This window comes from Chenopodium album, chromosome 8 (assembly GCF_948465745.1).
Source record: "Chenopodium album chromosome 8, dcCheAlbu1.1, whole genome shotgun sequence".
NCBI lineage: Eukaryota > Viridiplantae > Streptophyta > Magnoliopsida > Caryophyllales > Amaranthaceae > Chenopodium > Chenopodium album.
In genome coordinates this window covers 4,147,465-4,164,282 of record NC_137841.1, presented here as the reverse complement: position 1 = coordinate 4,164,282, position 16,818 = coordinate 4,147,465, and the positions used below count along the sequence as shown (strand labels likewise).

Below are 16,818 nucleotides of genomic sequence, written 5' to 3'. Positions count from 1 at the left end.
TAAATTTCTTACATAGAGATTTGGGATTTGAATCCTACCAAGTGAAGGCGCTTGGAGGTAGAAATTTCCTTATGCTCTCCTCTACGCCCAAGTAGGATCCCTCTTAACGTATTTTATAAAATTTGAATGGCCATAAAAGTTCCTCCTTTTCCTTTTTTTGTTATTCCGTTTTTATGTACTATCTCCGGTCCAAATTACTCGCAACTTTGGGGTATTATTTGTGAGATATAAAATATTTCAAAGTTGCGAGTAATTTGGACTGAAGGTAGTATAAAATTATCACGGTATGAAAGTCGTCTAATGAAGAGAGAGGATAAAGAGGATGAGGATTGAGCCAGTTGACGGTGTTCTCAGGACTTGCTACACCCAAGGCCCCAATAATTTTACATTAACCCCTGGGAAAAGCACCTCACAAGTCAGGATATTAGTCATATTACCTCTTGAGAACTGTCATCTTTCAAGATTGAGCAATGCATTGTTCTGTTTGGCCAGGACACTTTTCGGTTTAAAAAACATCAGTTGTAGTCAAAATAATGAAACGAAGAATATGGTCTGTAACATGCAACATATTACCTTGCATGAGAATAAGGGGTAAACTATTCAGGTAGTTACTTTGAACTGAAAACATATAATTTCTACACAGACTGTTCTATGTCCTAGAAAATCGCTCTTGTTGCTTGCTCTACATTTTACATATACATCCTGGACCTATCCAGATCCCCAAAGAATGCCACTGAATCAAAACATTACACTGCATTGCTTGATACAAATTAATAAACTGCACAAGGTAAATATTTAGCATACAAAGGGGAGTAAACCACACAATGAATGATTGTCCCAAAATTAGGCGTCTCCCTCAAGTCCACAAGGCTATGTCTCAATTTTTTCCACGGAATGCAGACAGAGAGAAGAAAGATCTAGTACCTATAAAATAACAGCAAAGACAATTTAGCAAAAAGTTGAAGCAGCTTAGGAGCAGTAATTATTTTAGTATGATTATGACTTACCTCTCGAAGAGGCATGACCGTCTTGAAACTTATTTGAACTTCTAGCAGAGCTGTTGCTTGTGTTTGATCGAGCTACATACAAGAAAAAAAAAATGTAATTACTAACAGCAATGTTTCAGAAACAGTAGTATACCAAGCTTGTTGTCGATATAAACCATTAAAAGCATGAGATACTGAGATTGCTATCATTTGTGAGGTTTAACTGAGAAATAAATTGTTGACAATTATAATTGACTGCAGACCTACCAGAATGTGGTTCAGAATCAGACAAAAATCCTTCTACGTAGTTCTTTGAGTGGAGTGCAACCTTCAGCAAATTGTCTGAGTTTCTCTTACCAAGGTTTTTGTATTCATCTCCATCATCCTCTCCTTCGGATGTATATGGACTTGCCCAAGTACCTCCATTAGCTTCTTTATTCTTTCGAGCAAACTTCAAAAGTCTCTTAAAGCCTTTAGGAGCATCTTTTTGGTAAACCATGGAAGGTGGATGTTCAGCATTTCCCCACTCAATTATGTCAGGTTCACTGGTTTCTTCCAGAAGCATCTGTGAGAGTGAATGACGAACTCTGGTTCCCGAATCCACAGTATCAGGATTGGGAAGAGATGAAGCAGTGCTGTCAGTACTTGGGCCAGCCGCATCTGACGGGTTGCTTTCCTCCCATGCAGCTGGTGAAATTAGTGATTCTTGTGCAGACGGAATCTGACTTATAGCTGGTGACTCCGACATTCTGTCAACAACTCCATCTTCTTGAGCAGGGGCTTCAACAATAATCTCTTTTTCTTCGCCATCTTCAGGTTTTTCTGCCTCTGTTTCTATTTCGAGTTCAAGATGATCATATTGAGTATGCAAATCTTCAGACTCCAGATGAACTGTATCTAAAGTAACATTCCCAACATTATCCGCAATATTAAGAGGATCTTCAGATTTGCTCAAAGTTTCTTCTGCTTGAGGGAGAATCTCTCTCTTTCGACTAGCTGAATTTTTTGCAGGGCTTTTTTCCAAAATTTTGGTAGGACTTTTTTCCGAAAATTTTGCAGGGCTTTTTTCCGAAAATTTTGTAGGACTTTTTTCCAAAATTTTTGCAGGGCTTTTTTCCGAAACTTTGCGAACAGATGGCTTCACCTCAAGTGGGACCACACTACTCTTCTTGGTCACCTTCTTACGCACGACTGCTTTAGCTGGATTGACAGCAGCAGCATCCTCTTCAGGAGCCAATGTTTTTATCATTGATCTCCCGCTTTTTGGCACCATACGGCTTTTACTGTCATCCACTTTCTTCAAGTATTTTTTAGTATCAATCTGTTGTTTCTTGACATCTTTCTGTTGCAATTGAGGCTTTTCCAACTTTGGGCTAGGACGTGAAACTGGAACAGGAGATTGGGGTCTCTGACGAGGTGCTAGAGATTGGGATTTTTGACGAGGTACTGAAGTTGTTATTGTCGGACTTTTAGTTGGCAATGTTTCAGTCATTCTTGGTGAAGGCGTTGATGGCCATGATTTCCTAGTGGCAGGCAAGGAAGATGATCTAGATGCAACCTTCTTCGGCACAGCTGGTTTTATAGACTCCTTTTTGGAATTCGAAGAAACAGGCGAATTTTTGTTAGCACTCAGAGTTCTGCTAGCAGGGAGTTTCTTTCCTATATCACTAGCCTTAGCAGTGGATTTTTCTGGCTTAGGCTTCTCTGGAACTCTTTGCTTAGGTCTAATGCCAGTCTGCTTCTCTACTCTCTTTCCGGACTTCTCCCTAGTCATTTTTTCATCTTTTTTCCCCTTGTGATCACTGTTAGCTCCATCGCTTTGCCCCAAGCGAGATACACGATTCTTTTTATTATCTGGCTCTGTTATTTTACGGTTGCTCATGCTATACTCTGCAAATTTCATCAGCATCTTGTTCAATTCCTCCTCTTTTTGCCTATTCCATTCAGCTGAATCTACTTTTTCAAAAGTCTCCTCTGTCTGACACAGGCCTTCATCTTCACTTGGACTCAGAGCAATAGTTTTGCCCCCCTCTAATCCCATATTCTCCTCCAAATTCTGGTCCTCGGTATCAGGAACTGCATCCAATTCCACTTCTGCACTCCTTTGAACGTTCTCATCTTCAGTATTATTCTCTGAAGCAGTATGCTCCATTGTGTCCTGAGTCGTGGACTTTTGAGACTCACTCATCCCAGAACTCCATCTCCTCAACACTGCCTTGTTTGGGTTTGTAGAGTTATCAGTTGCTGTTTTTTTCTGACTCTCATCTGTTTGATCTCTCTGTTTTCTTTCAAATAAACTGATAGCATCTTGAACACTCATCCTAGTCACGTTGATCTCAGTCTTTTTAGTTGGTTCATCAGACTCTTCACATGTGTCCCTGTAAGATGAGGTTTTATCTCTGGCAGGAAAGTGTGTAAGGCTCTTAATAGTTAGGGCAGGAGTCCGACGAGATCCTGATCTACCTATTTGGACCTTTCGTATCGGAGATGCTGATCTTCGCGGAGATGCAGATCTTACAAGAGTTCGACTTCTTTCAGTAGCAGAAGGCCGATCATCCTCACTTGAGAAAGACGAGTCGTCACTCCCTGTTGAACTTTGCCTCTCAAGTTCAGCAGCTTTGGCTGGTGATGCATTGTACTGTACAGGTTTCAACGAATTTGTTTGTCCCGCTGTTTGGATAAATGCATTAATCTTGTTTTCATAATCACTCTTTGATATCATTGGGACAGGAGACTTCTTATTGTTCACAGGGACATTCTGACCTTTTTGGCTTCTCTCTGACAATTTTAACAACAGAGTTCTGAAAAAATATATATTCAGAAACAAAGTAAAATGAGAATTAAATATTTTTATGCATTTTCACTATTGAGGCAATAATTACAAGAGGGATATGACATACCTGACATCTACATCACCAAAGTATTGACAAAATTCTTGGAGACAATTCATCTCTTGATTGGATAATGCAGCTCCAGCTGCTACATTAAAAGTTGAAACCAATTCTTCTGTCAAAGCTGCAATTCTGGAGTCCATTGCCCGAAGTAATTCATTCCTAGAAGTAGCATTCACATACATGCTTCAGTAAACATAATCCAAATCCAGACTCAAATTTGCAAAAATTATACACTGAATAAAAAGTAGGGGTCAAGATTAATTACTTTGAGTTATCTGATGATGTAACCCGATCAGCCTGTAGGCAAACAATGCCATTGAAACACACGTTAATATCAGAATCAAGTGGCAGCCACAAGGTAAAAGATAAAAAGTAAGTCGTGTACATTACCTGGGTATATAATGAAAGATGAAACTTCCTCGTTTCCTCCAACTGGGACAACTCATTACAGATAGTGATTGATTTCTTAAGGGCATCAGGTGAATTGATTATTTGAAGAAACCTGCACAAAAATAAATTCTTTAAACAAAGCCCCTGGACTGGACTCAGTGCACGAGCAAACAGCGCAAAAAAGGGTAAACAAGCAACTTCTTAGATCAAGACCTGGTTAAAGTGGTTTTTGTGAACCAACCCCTGTCACCAACGGACATTGGTAACTCTAGTATGAAGTTATCACAAGATCCTTTCACAATTTGATCCTTTATGCTGGGTAGATGTTCCAAGAGTTGATCAAGAGGACCATCTGCAACCATTTCCTCTTCCTCTTCGCTACATACACATGCACCATACCTGCAATGAAAGATATATCTTCGGCTTTCAGGCACTTTAAATTCAGAGTTTAGGACTACAACATGAAGCACCCTCTAGCACAGGCAACTAATACTAGATGAAAATCTACAAAGTAGTCAGATAAATACTATTGTAACAATTAATAACAAAAAAAAAAAAAAAAAAAAAAAAAAAAAAAAAAAAGAGACCAAGTCAAACATCTCACTGGAATTTGAATGCAGTTATCAGTCAATCACGGATCAAAATCGCCAATAATTATAACCCAAAATAAACCAAAGTCAATAATTTCCAGCTATTGCTTCAAAGTTTCATACTTAACACATGGCCTGAAAAATCAGACACAAACCATCTACTCTTCTATTTATGAATTTATCATTAAGTAAGAACTACAGATCTAATTCTATGAATGTTCAGTTCACAAATTTATGCACATTTTGTACCATCAACTCACAACCTACAACACTACTCGACTCGAATCGAAGATCAGTTAAAAACTCGAATTTAAACATTCAGCTTAATCCTCAATTTCACATTCATTAAAACAGTAGTTTAACTGCCGACACATAATCAATTAATCATAAACCATCCACTTAAATTTTCTCATTTCTTTTGAATTTTGAATGCAACATTAGCTTTTTTGACACCCACTAACTCGAACCAAAGACAAACATTTGATTGTAACCAAAGTTTTTCCAGATCATAAAAGCTAATTATTCAAATAAATTCAGTGACCCCACTACCCAAAATCTATAATCTTATCATTGTAATGATGAAAAAAACACTAATTAAAAAAAAAACCCAATTAAGCATATGGATTAACTTTTCTACTAATTCAACTAATTTACAATATACAACAATCAAATTTGAAGCAGAAAATTTATGAACAAATCTGACCTGTTTTCTGGCAAAATTCGAAATGTGACATAATCCATTTTTCAACGATTTGAAGAAGTTTAGATATCAACACCGCCAAAAAAAAACTGAAATGGGTATCAAATAAATGCATTGTTAGTGCAACAAATTCAAATAAAATTTAAATAAATTTCTTCATTTTTTGGGTATTTTATTAAAAAATCAAATTCTAAAATTGGTAACAACTGAAGATAAAATCCCAGATCTAATAAACACTCAACTCCCAAAAAAGGAAATGCTACTAAAAATTCAAAATCACTCAAATTCATGAAATGGGTATTTTTGCTAAATTCATTGAAAAGACTCAAATGCTTCAACAAAAACCAAAAAGAGTATTTCAATTCATAAGCAAATTGGGAAGATACCCAATAAAATTGGGATTGTTTTCAGCAATTTAAGTGTCTGAAAATGGAAAATAAAACTGAAAAAAAAAAAGGGTACCTGGGAAAATCCGGTGAAATTAGACAGAAAAACAAAAAGTTGAAGAGAGAATAAGAGGAGGGACAGATCTTGTGGGAGAGCTAAAGTACATGTGGTTTTCTGGGTTTTTTTTTTTAAAAAAAAAAAAATTGAATTTAACTAGAAGAAGAAGAGTTGAATAGTGTAGTTAAATTTTTTACAGAAAGTGGAGGAGAGAGAAAATGAAGGGTTTGGTTTGGGTATAATGTGCTAAATGACGAAGACCAGCAAACAATGTACCGACTGGAGAGACTCAAGTGTGAGAATTGTTTGGTTTACGTGGAAGTTAGTACGATTATCATTTCTTATATTATTATATCAGTGTAGTTTAGTGAAGGCGCGTTTAAAGTTGTATTTACGTTCCGTTTTCATTCAAATTATACGTAGATATCAAGCAAAGCTTGGTGGAGTTCGTGGAAAACTCACGTTGTGAATTTAAGATCATAAATTTAAATCCATTTATATACTAAATGCTTGGAAGTAGAGGGATTTCCTTTACATGCCCCCTCTAATCTTAAGCATCGACCTTGGAGCGCCGGAGTTAGGCTGGCTAAACCTATGAGAGATGCTGATTCAGTAGGGTCTTTCATCTTATCTTTGAATATATATATATATATGCATAGATTACGTACATATTTAAAATATGAGTAATTTTTACTTTTTCTTAATGCATTCTAGTATTTTTGTACTTTGTTTGTCACATGAAATAATGTTTATACTCTTGTAATTCAATGTGTGAGTCTTAAAATGTTGTGTTTATTTCCGATCGTTCTTTCACTTATCAATTTGTTTACCAACACTACAACCCTTATTATTGAAGTAAAGCTTATTATCACGAAATGTGCATTGAAAACCAATTATTAATCCCTTAAACCAACGCATTTTGTTCTCATACTGTCGTACACCCACTATGGAAACTTCATAGGATGCAATGTAACCTATTCCAAAAGTGTGGCATAACTTTGGTGAGTATACTATTTTTCCGAGTGCATCTTGTCGCAGTCCCTATATATGCATTTGTTGCATATAGGAGGGCAAAAGTGGAAAAGCGCATTCAAAATGATATTTTTTATTATTTCAGTGGTATAATTTTAAACTATTATACATTTATACATGTATAATGTACCATGTATATCTTAATAATACTATTATATCTCACAGTAGTATACAGAGTAATATTTTATACTAAGAACATGCCACGTCGCCAAGGAAAATTGGAACATATCAACTTAGAAAATGCTTATGTGAACTCAAGTTCATTAGAAAATAGATAAAAAGTCATACCATCTTTACTATCTATTACTTTTGTTTTATTTATTCTTCTTGAATATAGTTAGTGTATGGCATGAGATTTTTGTTTTATACAAATTATTTTCTTAATCTAAATCTATAATAAAAGTATTTAAGATTATTATAATACAAGAAAACTATAATTTCAAGTAAAAAATATTTAACGTATAGATTCGGGGCATCGCCCGGGCTAAACACTAGTTTATGTATTAAATGATACTTTATACTTCCACTGCAACTTCAAATATGTATGATATAAGCTTAGGTGATTTTATTACTTCAACTTTATTACTACATTGTCATCCAATATGCAATGTTTGCATATAAGAGCTATGCGCTAGACCTTAACCCAAAGATGGAGTAAATTCTAATATGGGAAAACTCTTGGCGCATAAACTCTATGTATTAAAAATGCAAAAAGGATGACATTTTTGTATATAATGGGAACCTGAAGGTGAAAAATATGATGACAAAAAGTATCACTATAAGCATAATAGTACATTAAAAATACTATTCAAACAACCTGTATTTTAATAGTATATTATACATGTATAGTAATACACAAAAATGTACCACTGTACTAAAACAAGAGAGAAAATGTACCACAAAACCCCAGATTGTCTTCCTATGTACATGCCAAATACATAGCCCCTATGCGTCTAGATGCACTCTTGTAATATGTATTTACCTCAAGATTAATAAGAATTCTTACTTGTTGATTTCTTTAATTATTTGTGGGTTCATTATATGGAGTACACTAATAAATTATGAATTCTTACTTGTTTCTTTAATTACTTGTGCGTTCATTATAATAAAATTAAGGAAATTTTAGAAAATAACACCACAAAAAAAACCCAAATTTAATTTTGATTATAACACCACAACAATTTTTTTTTTTTTATTATAACACCACAACAAAATTTTTTTTTAATTATAACACCACATAAAAATCCTAAAATTTGATTTCACCACCACTTAACAGATTCGTAGATGAAATCCGTTAGTGGAGCCCATAACAGACACGTGACAATAACTTATTGGTTTTTAAAAAATTATAATTAAAAAAAAAAAGAAAAATAAAAAACCCTAAACAACCTAACCCAGCCCACTGCACCACCGGCAGCTAGGGATGGCAGTGGGTCGGGTTACATGGAAGACCCGCCCCATCCCCGCTCAAGTGGGGCGGGGATTGAGGAAGGTTTGGCAGGTGATGGGGTGGGGATGGGTATAAAATGTGTACCCGCCATGAGTGATGGGGCGGGTATGGATTTTAGAGTAGACCCGCCCCATATCCACCCCGCCCCGTACCCACCTTATACCCGCACCATATTTCTTTTACAAGAGTTGAGAATTTATGAAACTTGATATCCCCTAAAACCCAATAAGCTTGAATAGTGATAGTCCCAATTTTCTCTACCTAATTTGATATAATCGTCATTAATGTGATACAATAGAGCACCATGGCAAAGGGTTTGGGACGATTTTGGGGCGGGTATGAGGTGGGTAAGAATATCCAAGTGGGTGATGGGGCGGGGATGGATCCTATCTTGTACCCGATGGGGCGAGTATGGATGTGGATATTGTACCCGCCACGGGTGGTGGGGCGGGGATGGGTATAAGATTTTTAGGCGGGTATGGGTATGGAAGTACCATCATCCGCATCCGACCCGCCCCATTGCCATCCCTACCGGCAGCACCTCTGCACCTGTACGTCCCCCACCACCAACAGCCTAACACCAGCCGTCGGCACCCCTGCCCCACCTAAACCGGCGAAACCCTCTCCTCCCCCTCCCCAAAAACCACCGTAGCTTCGCCTTGCCTCACGGCTCCAACAACACCAAGTCGAATTCGCACTTCCCAGCCACCGGAATAGCTATTAGCGGTTGAGATTGGCTACTTTAGGGTCGATTTTGACCACTTCGGCCCTAAACCGGCCGATTTCAACTGGAAGTGGCCGTTTTCGGTGGTAGCTAGGGTAAAGGGAGTTGCGGGCTGGGTTAATCGGTACGTCTGGTGGACGATAGGCTTTTGGGGTTGGTTAAGGAGGATGGGGGTGAACGTCAGTGGTGGGCTTGGTGGCTAGGCTAGGGTTGGGTACAGTGTGGTGCGTCTATGTTCAGGTGGTCGGCTTGGCGGATTTCGTCAGTCGAGAGTTGTCGTATGAGGGAGCCGGCAGTGGGGGTTAGGGTGACGGTGGTGGGCTAGGGGGAATCGGCGCCGGTGGTGAAGGTGGTGGCTAGGTTAGGGTTTTTGGGTTTTAATTTTTTTTTTTAATTTTTTCATTTTTTTAATCCAATAGATTACTGCCACGTGTATAATGTGGGTTCCATTAACAGTTTTCTGGATTGCGTTAGTAATAGGTGGTGAAATAAAAAATTCGAGGTTTTTTGTGGTGTTATTACAAAAGTTTTTTTTTTTTTTTTGTGGTGTTATAATCAAAATTTGGGTTTTTTTGCGGTGTTACTTTCTAAAATTTCCTAAAATTAAATACATTAACAAATATGGAGTACACACTAAATGATGAATTTGAAATTGATTTAACGTTTTAATAATCATAATTAAAATTCAACTACGATAGTAATAAAAAAAATTCATTTATGAGGAGAGCTGATACATATACAACCATTGTATTGGATTGGGTTACTCATAGTATAATTACTCCATAAGAGTTTACTCACTCAACAACTATTGGATTGGGTTGTTTAATTAGCCAAGCTATTGGTCATGGAGTGTTCCACCTTTCGACACCTCAAAAAAAAAAAAACAAATGGGGCAGTGACTCATTCTTTTATTTATTTATTTATTTATTTTTGACAAAGACTCGTTCATTTATTGAAGAGGAAAGTTTAAACGAAAACCAAAACCTATGAATAACAATTTTATACAATTTTCGTGACATTAAAGGTCTGTTTCGATAAACTGAAAACGACTGAACTGAACTGAACTGAACCGATTGGGGTTGAACTGAAGTGAATAGAGTTGAAATGAATTGTTTATGAGAAAAGGAAATTAGGAACTGAACTGAACTGAGTTGAACTGATTGGAGTTGAATTAAACTAAGTTGAAATTAAGCTGAACAGAATAGGCTCTAAATATGGAAGTGATGATTGTTGACATGGAGATCCAGAAATCAAATTCTCTCGTTTCCTAATTAAAATTTCTTTTTACTCTTATTAATGTACAACACCATAAAATAACATTAAAGATATCGACAAAAAAATTAGAAAATAAAGTCTGACACTCCTAAATAAAAAAGGTGTAAACTTATACTATCAAATATTTATAAAATCTTCAATCCATTAACAACCCGTATTCAATCACGCGCGTTTTCCTAATAATTAATAGGAAAATGCTATACATATTTCTTAGGGCTGTATGTAAGATTTTTTTTTAAAAAAAATGAAAAAATATAACATTAATTATAGTGATTTGGTGTGATTTAGTCATCATCATGCAATCCTAACTTAATACGAATACCAAATTAGAAAAGATTTGAATTGCTTATTCACAACCCTAATGGCTACAAATAGCATTACTCTTAGGGTCTGTTCTCATAGACTGAACTTAGCTGAACTGAACTGAACTGAGCTGAAATGAATATTTTATAAGAGAAGGAAATTAAAAGCTGAACTGAATTGAACTGAAAATAAACGTATGAGAACAATCCCTTATTTATAATCTTTTCAAACTTGCTCTTAAAAATTCGCCCATAAATACATAATATAAGTTAGAAAATGACATTAGTCACTCCCAAAAGAAACAAAAATATTTGTGGTCCAATTAATTATTAATTAAAAAATGAATAATTGAACCGACAATTAATTATAGTCAGGCTTAAAAATGGATACGATCATCCTACAACTAGCTTTAGATCACTAGATCACATGAAGTAATTCTTAAAATTATAGTCTTATTTAATTAATTAATTAATACAACTATTGACAAAACCCTACCTCTTAATCTAGGTCCCACTGAGTGATTGAGTAAGACGTCCCTCTCGTTGTTTTTACCTTATTTGTTAATTATTTTTAATTATTGATTTTTGGTTTAATAATTTCATGCATGCATACGCATCATGCATGGTCGTGGTCATGATCGTTGTTATTTGTTTGTTGAACAAAGGTTTTCATTTGTCAAAATCAATATAGTTGCTACAAAAGTCATGACAAAACATCTACAAGTAGCTATTATGAACTTAATTATCTACAAATTGATTAATATTAGTCACTTCAAAATAATACAAAAGGAACAGCATTTTTTTTTTCATTAAATATATTTTTATATGAAGCAATTTTATTTTTTTGCATATTAAATAAATTAGTGTTTATTAATTTTCATGTCAAAACATCCGTAAATATTACTACATACATATACATTATGCTTCATATTATTTATTAATTTACACATTTTTTAAAAATATTATATAACTCAACCTTATACATAAGGTCATATTTTAATACTTCCTCAATTCTCTGGTCTTTTTGCTCTATTACTAATTTACTAGTGATATAAATATTATTCACGTAATTAATCTCATTTAACTATAGTCATGTGGAATTTTATATTAATATTAGATTTGACTCGGTTTATATTTTCACAATGTTAAAATATTTTTTATTTTCTTACTTATCAGTCTATAATTAGAGATATAAAAAGTTTAAAATTGTTACTCTGTATCAACTACTCTATTCAAATTAAACACAAAAACAAGTACAAAATAAGTGAGTTAATTATGATTAATTATAAGCTTGAACTTGTAATTCATACACATTTGCATTCACATCAACGTTACCATACCAAGCGATTATTTTGAAAATAAATAAATAAAAGTGAGTCAATTATGATTATTAATAATTAATGTTGATTTGTTATTTGTCCATATTAGTTCCTTTTGTTTTTCTTTCCCCACTTTTGCCTTTCCTTTTTGCCCACTTTCATCTCTTAAGATTTCAAAAATCAAATAAAAATTGTGGCACAAATGCATGGCACTATGAAAAAATTTACTTATTAGACATCAACCCACCTTGTTACATGATTGAAACAGTTCACCTAATAAACTTATAAACATGCCGCAAATTAAAGTATTGGAATAGGAATTATATATACTACCTCCGTCGTTACAGGTTATGTGCAACGATTAGACATTTTCCCTCTCTGCTTTATGTCAAATCGTTACACATACCGTTAAGAGGTAGTATATATTTTTAACTATATATATTTATTTGTTAACTTATTCAAGAGATAATTGATGGATCGAATACGCAAAAAGTTGAAGATATATTATGTGGAATCTTCTTCTAGCTTTATGAAAATTTAAAGAGTTTAAATTCTAGCTAGCAGGTGTTTTCATTGTTTACCTCCTCCAAAAGCCAGATAATGGAAAACTAATTTTAATTGAAGTTGTTTCTGGAAACAGAATACTCCTTGGGGTTAGGGTAATAATATCAAGATGTCTTAAGGCTAAGTCAAATAACTGTCCAAACGTCCTTTGGCTCCGCCTTGCTGTTCGAGAGCTCAGCCTACAAAAGAGAGAAGGTTAACTGCCCCGGGGGTGTGACTCGGGAAAGCCCCTCCGATGCTTAAGTCAACGAATGTACTTTCTAGAGAGAGAAAGTAGAATGAGAAGGCCAGGTTATAGAATTAGGAAAAAGTTAGCATCATTCATGATTAGAGATCAGAGCAATTTATAGTTGTACTTTTAGGTGGCACAAGTTGTACAAATTAGGGGTAAATTTGTACTTTGCAATGACTAATGATGGGTTGGATCATGGAGGGGTATTTTTGTAATTTCAGGTCAATAGACTTGGCTTAAACAGAAGTTTATATTTTGATATCTCGTATCATGTTTCACATTAAGTTTTTAATGAAAGAGAGAATGTCATAATTTTCATAAATTTATTTTTATAAGATCTTTTTTTCGAGGTATTTTTTATACTAGTAGGTTTCTTGATAACACCTTTTCTTAAATCTGTATGCATTCACATTTACATGAATTTCAAATATAGCTATTCACTTCACAATTATTTTTTAAAACATAATTATCATAAATTTAAGGATAATATTATTTTTGAGCTAATTCGTTTACTAATTAGGCCAATTATTGATTGTGCACACGATGCAAAGTGCTTATTGTGCACCTAATGAACACAAAGGTCAAATTCAAAGAACATAAAGCCAAAAACAAATTAACATGAACACAAGGGTTAAACTTAACGAATGTAATTCCAAAAGAAACAAAGAACATGTTCTAATCCAAATAAGATGTCTAATCTCCACGCTAAACACAATGAACATGTAGTAGAATTCCCCCCAACCCCCCCCCCCCCCCAACCCCAACCCCAACCCCCAAAAAAACATTCAAAAATAAAAAGAATATAGGCATATTTATATATATAAATAAATTCAACCCAAAGAATATTATTTGTTTTTTTTTTGTTTTTTTTTGACAAAGAGAAACAAAAACAAAAACTAGAAAATAAAATAAAGCAAATCTCTACGCCTAGCAGCCACAACAAGAGAATGAGCATCAGCAATTGAAGTCCTTGAAACCTTCCGATATGACAAGTAGTAAAGGAGGATAATCCAAACCATCGAAATATCTGTCGACCCGAGATCCAAAAGCAGCCGAGGAATAATCATACAGTCAGTGAGAAGGCTAATCCGAATAAAACCCCATTGGCAAGCATGCTTAAGACCAAAAAGACAAGCCTGCAACTCAGAGTGAAGCGTGGAGCTAGCCATACAAGCCCGAGCTCCACCCCCTACCACATGGGAAAAAAGGGATCCCAAAAACACCACTTTGTACCTGCATTATTATTCTCTTGATCCCTGGCACCATCAAAAAACATAACGGTATCACATGCCATTTGAAGATCACCGCGCGAAGAACCTGACTCACAGAAGCACAAGAGAACCCAGGAGTAATCTCATCAGAGTAATCTGATAACTCGCGAGTCTTTTTACTTCTGTCACACCAGTCAAAGGCTAGCTCCAAAACAGACTAGGGAGAATAAACCGCCAATCAAAACCTAACATTATTCCGGGTAAGCCTGATGGCTTTAACAGACACCGAAGAACCAATCTAAAGCAGACTAGTTCTTGGGCATAGCATAACTGGAAATAAGAACCGCAAACCAGTCATGAAAAGGAAGTAGAGTGTCAGTGGGAAGGGAACCCAAGGAAACGAATCCCATAAACGTCGGGATAAAGGACAGTCCCGAAATAATTATTGTCCCACCGACTCAGAGGAAACACGACAAAACACACAGGTTGAATCAATCAGAATGCCCTTACTGACAAGTAACTCCGCAATAGGAAGGGCATTATGTAAAACTTTCCAAGCCAGCATCTTCCACTTCGAAAGCACAAGTAAACCCCATAATTGCTTCCACCAAGAAGACGAAATCAACGTGCAAGGAAGGGATAAATGCTGAGACTGTAAACAAGAGTTGGCAGATTTGGTCGAGAAGGATCCATCTCGCGTGTATTTCCAGTAAACAAAATCATCAAGCTTTTTTAACGGACGCTCCAAACCAAGAATCGCCGAAGCTACAGAATTAGGAAAAAGTTGCTTAAACTGAGATTGGTGCACCATGAGCACTATAACTAATTTGCACTAATTAGGCCCTTCTTAACAAAGAGGTTACGTAATTTTAAAATTAGAGTTATATATAACTAACCTTAAAAATTATGATTCTATGTAAACAAATTTTCTTCAGTAAATTATCTTTTTAACAATAGTAAATTCGAATTTTATAATTATTCTTAATTCTAAGAAAAATAAATTGAAATTTTCATATAACTTTATATATCTTCAAGAAAAACACTAAAAAATACTATTAAAAAGACGCTTTATATCAGTGTTAAAAAGATTTTTTTTGGACTCAAAGTCTTTCTAAATAAATTAAAGCTACTTTTTTTAACTTTAGGTAAAAACTAATCATACCTCTAATAGCTACCAAACCACTCAAAGTTATTGTTGAACATACAAAACCTAATTCAAGCATACCGTGATGAAAAGAGTATCAATTAAGTTATACGAAGTACACACATTCATTAATTCATTCAATCATTCCTCAAGGTTAACAACTTAGCATAGGACCCTGACACATACACACAAGACATGTGCACTAAATTGTACGGTACTATACGTGCACGTGTACACTCAATAGTGTACAACTGTATAATGTACTCGAGCTAATTAACATTGATCTCTAATAGACTTAATTCAACATCTGTAGTTATTTTTTCTTGTATTTCATATACTTGTATAATAAATACTTTGTATAGCAGTATATAATAGTAGTATTTGTCTCTAAACAATTAACTTAGGCATTCAACAACTAGTAATGAATGGGAGGTACTATTACAAGAAAGTGGATGCAATCATGCAAACTAAGAAGTAAACTTAGGCATTCAACAAATCAATCCTACAAATTAGAAACCAACATAACACGAACAAATTAAAATAAAATAATGACAAAATTAAAATAAAAATCCCTCCTTAGAAAAATTAAGAAGACAAGGGTTGACCATTGTTCATGAGACAAGTTCAAGAATTGCAGTATAATTTACTTGTACCAATAGGCATGGATGTATTATTTGCTTAGATTTGCGCACAAGTCAAGCGACCATCATAAGAACCATTAAATTTTCATCATTTTCTAAGTTTAGTGTTTGGTTTTTTGATTCCCACAACAACAGAAAATAGATAAAAGCTCAAGCTATAAAGCATGTCATACTTTACTTGGGTGGATTTATATTTTATAGTGGATTTTCATTTATTTTTAAATCATTTTTTTCCTAGTATCTTTTAAATAACTTATCTAAATCGTACTTCTTTTTTTTTTATTATTTTTTTTTTATTTTTTTTTTATGGAAAGTAGTCAAGTACTATGCTTTCTTGATTCAAAATATATACTGGTATAAGGGCCTGTTTTCATCGTTTATTTTCAGTTCAGTTCAGCTCAGTTCAGTTCACTTCAGCTCCTAATTTCCTTCTCTTAAAAAATATTCATTTCACTTAAGTTTAGTTCAGTTCAGCTCAGTTCAGTTCAACTGATTTCAGTCTATTAGAACATACCCTAGGTTTGAAGCACCTATTTAAAAGCTATTTAACCTTGATTATAAATTAAAATGCATCTAATAATGTTTACATTCATATAGATTTTTCAAATAATAATAATAATAATAATAATAATAATATAACAGTAGTAATAATAATAATAATAATAATAATAATAATAATAATATAACAGTAGTAATAATAATAATAATAATAATAATAATAATAATAATAATAATAATAATAATAATAATAATAATAATAATAAATAAATATTATTTAGACAGAAAATAATTAGCTAAAATGGCTTGAATTTTTTTCCTAATAGACAGTGAAATTTTGATCTTGAAACTTCATTATAATCTTCAATAATAACATTATCAATAAAAAACAATTTATCCTATTAGCCTATTACGTATTTGTA

At 34.3% G+C, this 16,818-nt stretch overlaps 1 protein-coding gene across 1 annotated transcript; it reads right to left on the bottom strand.

Moving 5' to 3' along the window:
* Nucleotides 1-555: 555 nt before the first annotated feature.
* LOC145641628 (uncharacterized) lies at nucleotides 556-6,306 on the bottom strand. The gene is made up of 9 exons (XM_081692485.1): nucleotides 6,023-6,306; nucleotides 5,564-5,649; nucleotides 4,484-4,669; nucleotides 4,271-4,382; nucleotides 4,146-4,177; nucleotides 3,887-4,039; nucleotides 1,254-3,787; nucleotides 1,008-1,079; nucleotides 556-924 (listed from the first exon to the last, which is right to left on the bottom strand). Exons 2-9 carry the CDS (start codon nucleotides 5,599-5,601, stop codon nucleotides 878-880), a joined length of 3,174 nt encoding a protein of 1,057 aa, XP_081548611.1. The 5' UTR covers nucleotides 5,602-5,649; nucleotides 6,023-6,306; the 3' UTR covers nucleotides 556-877.
* Between the last annotated feature and the right edge of the window lie 10,512 nt (nucleotides 6,307-16,818).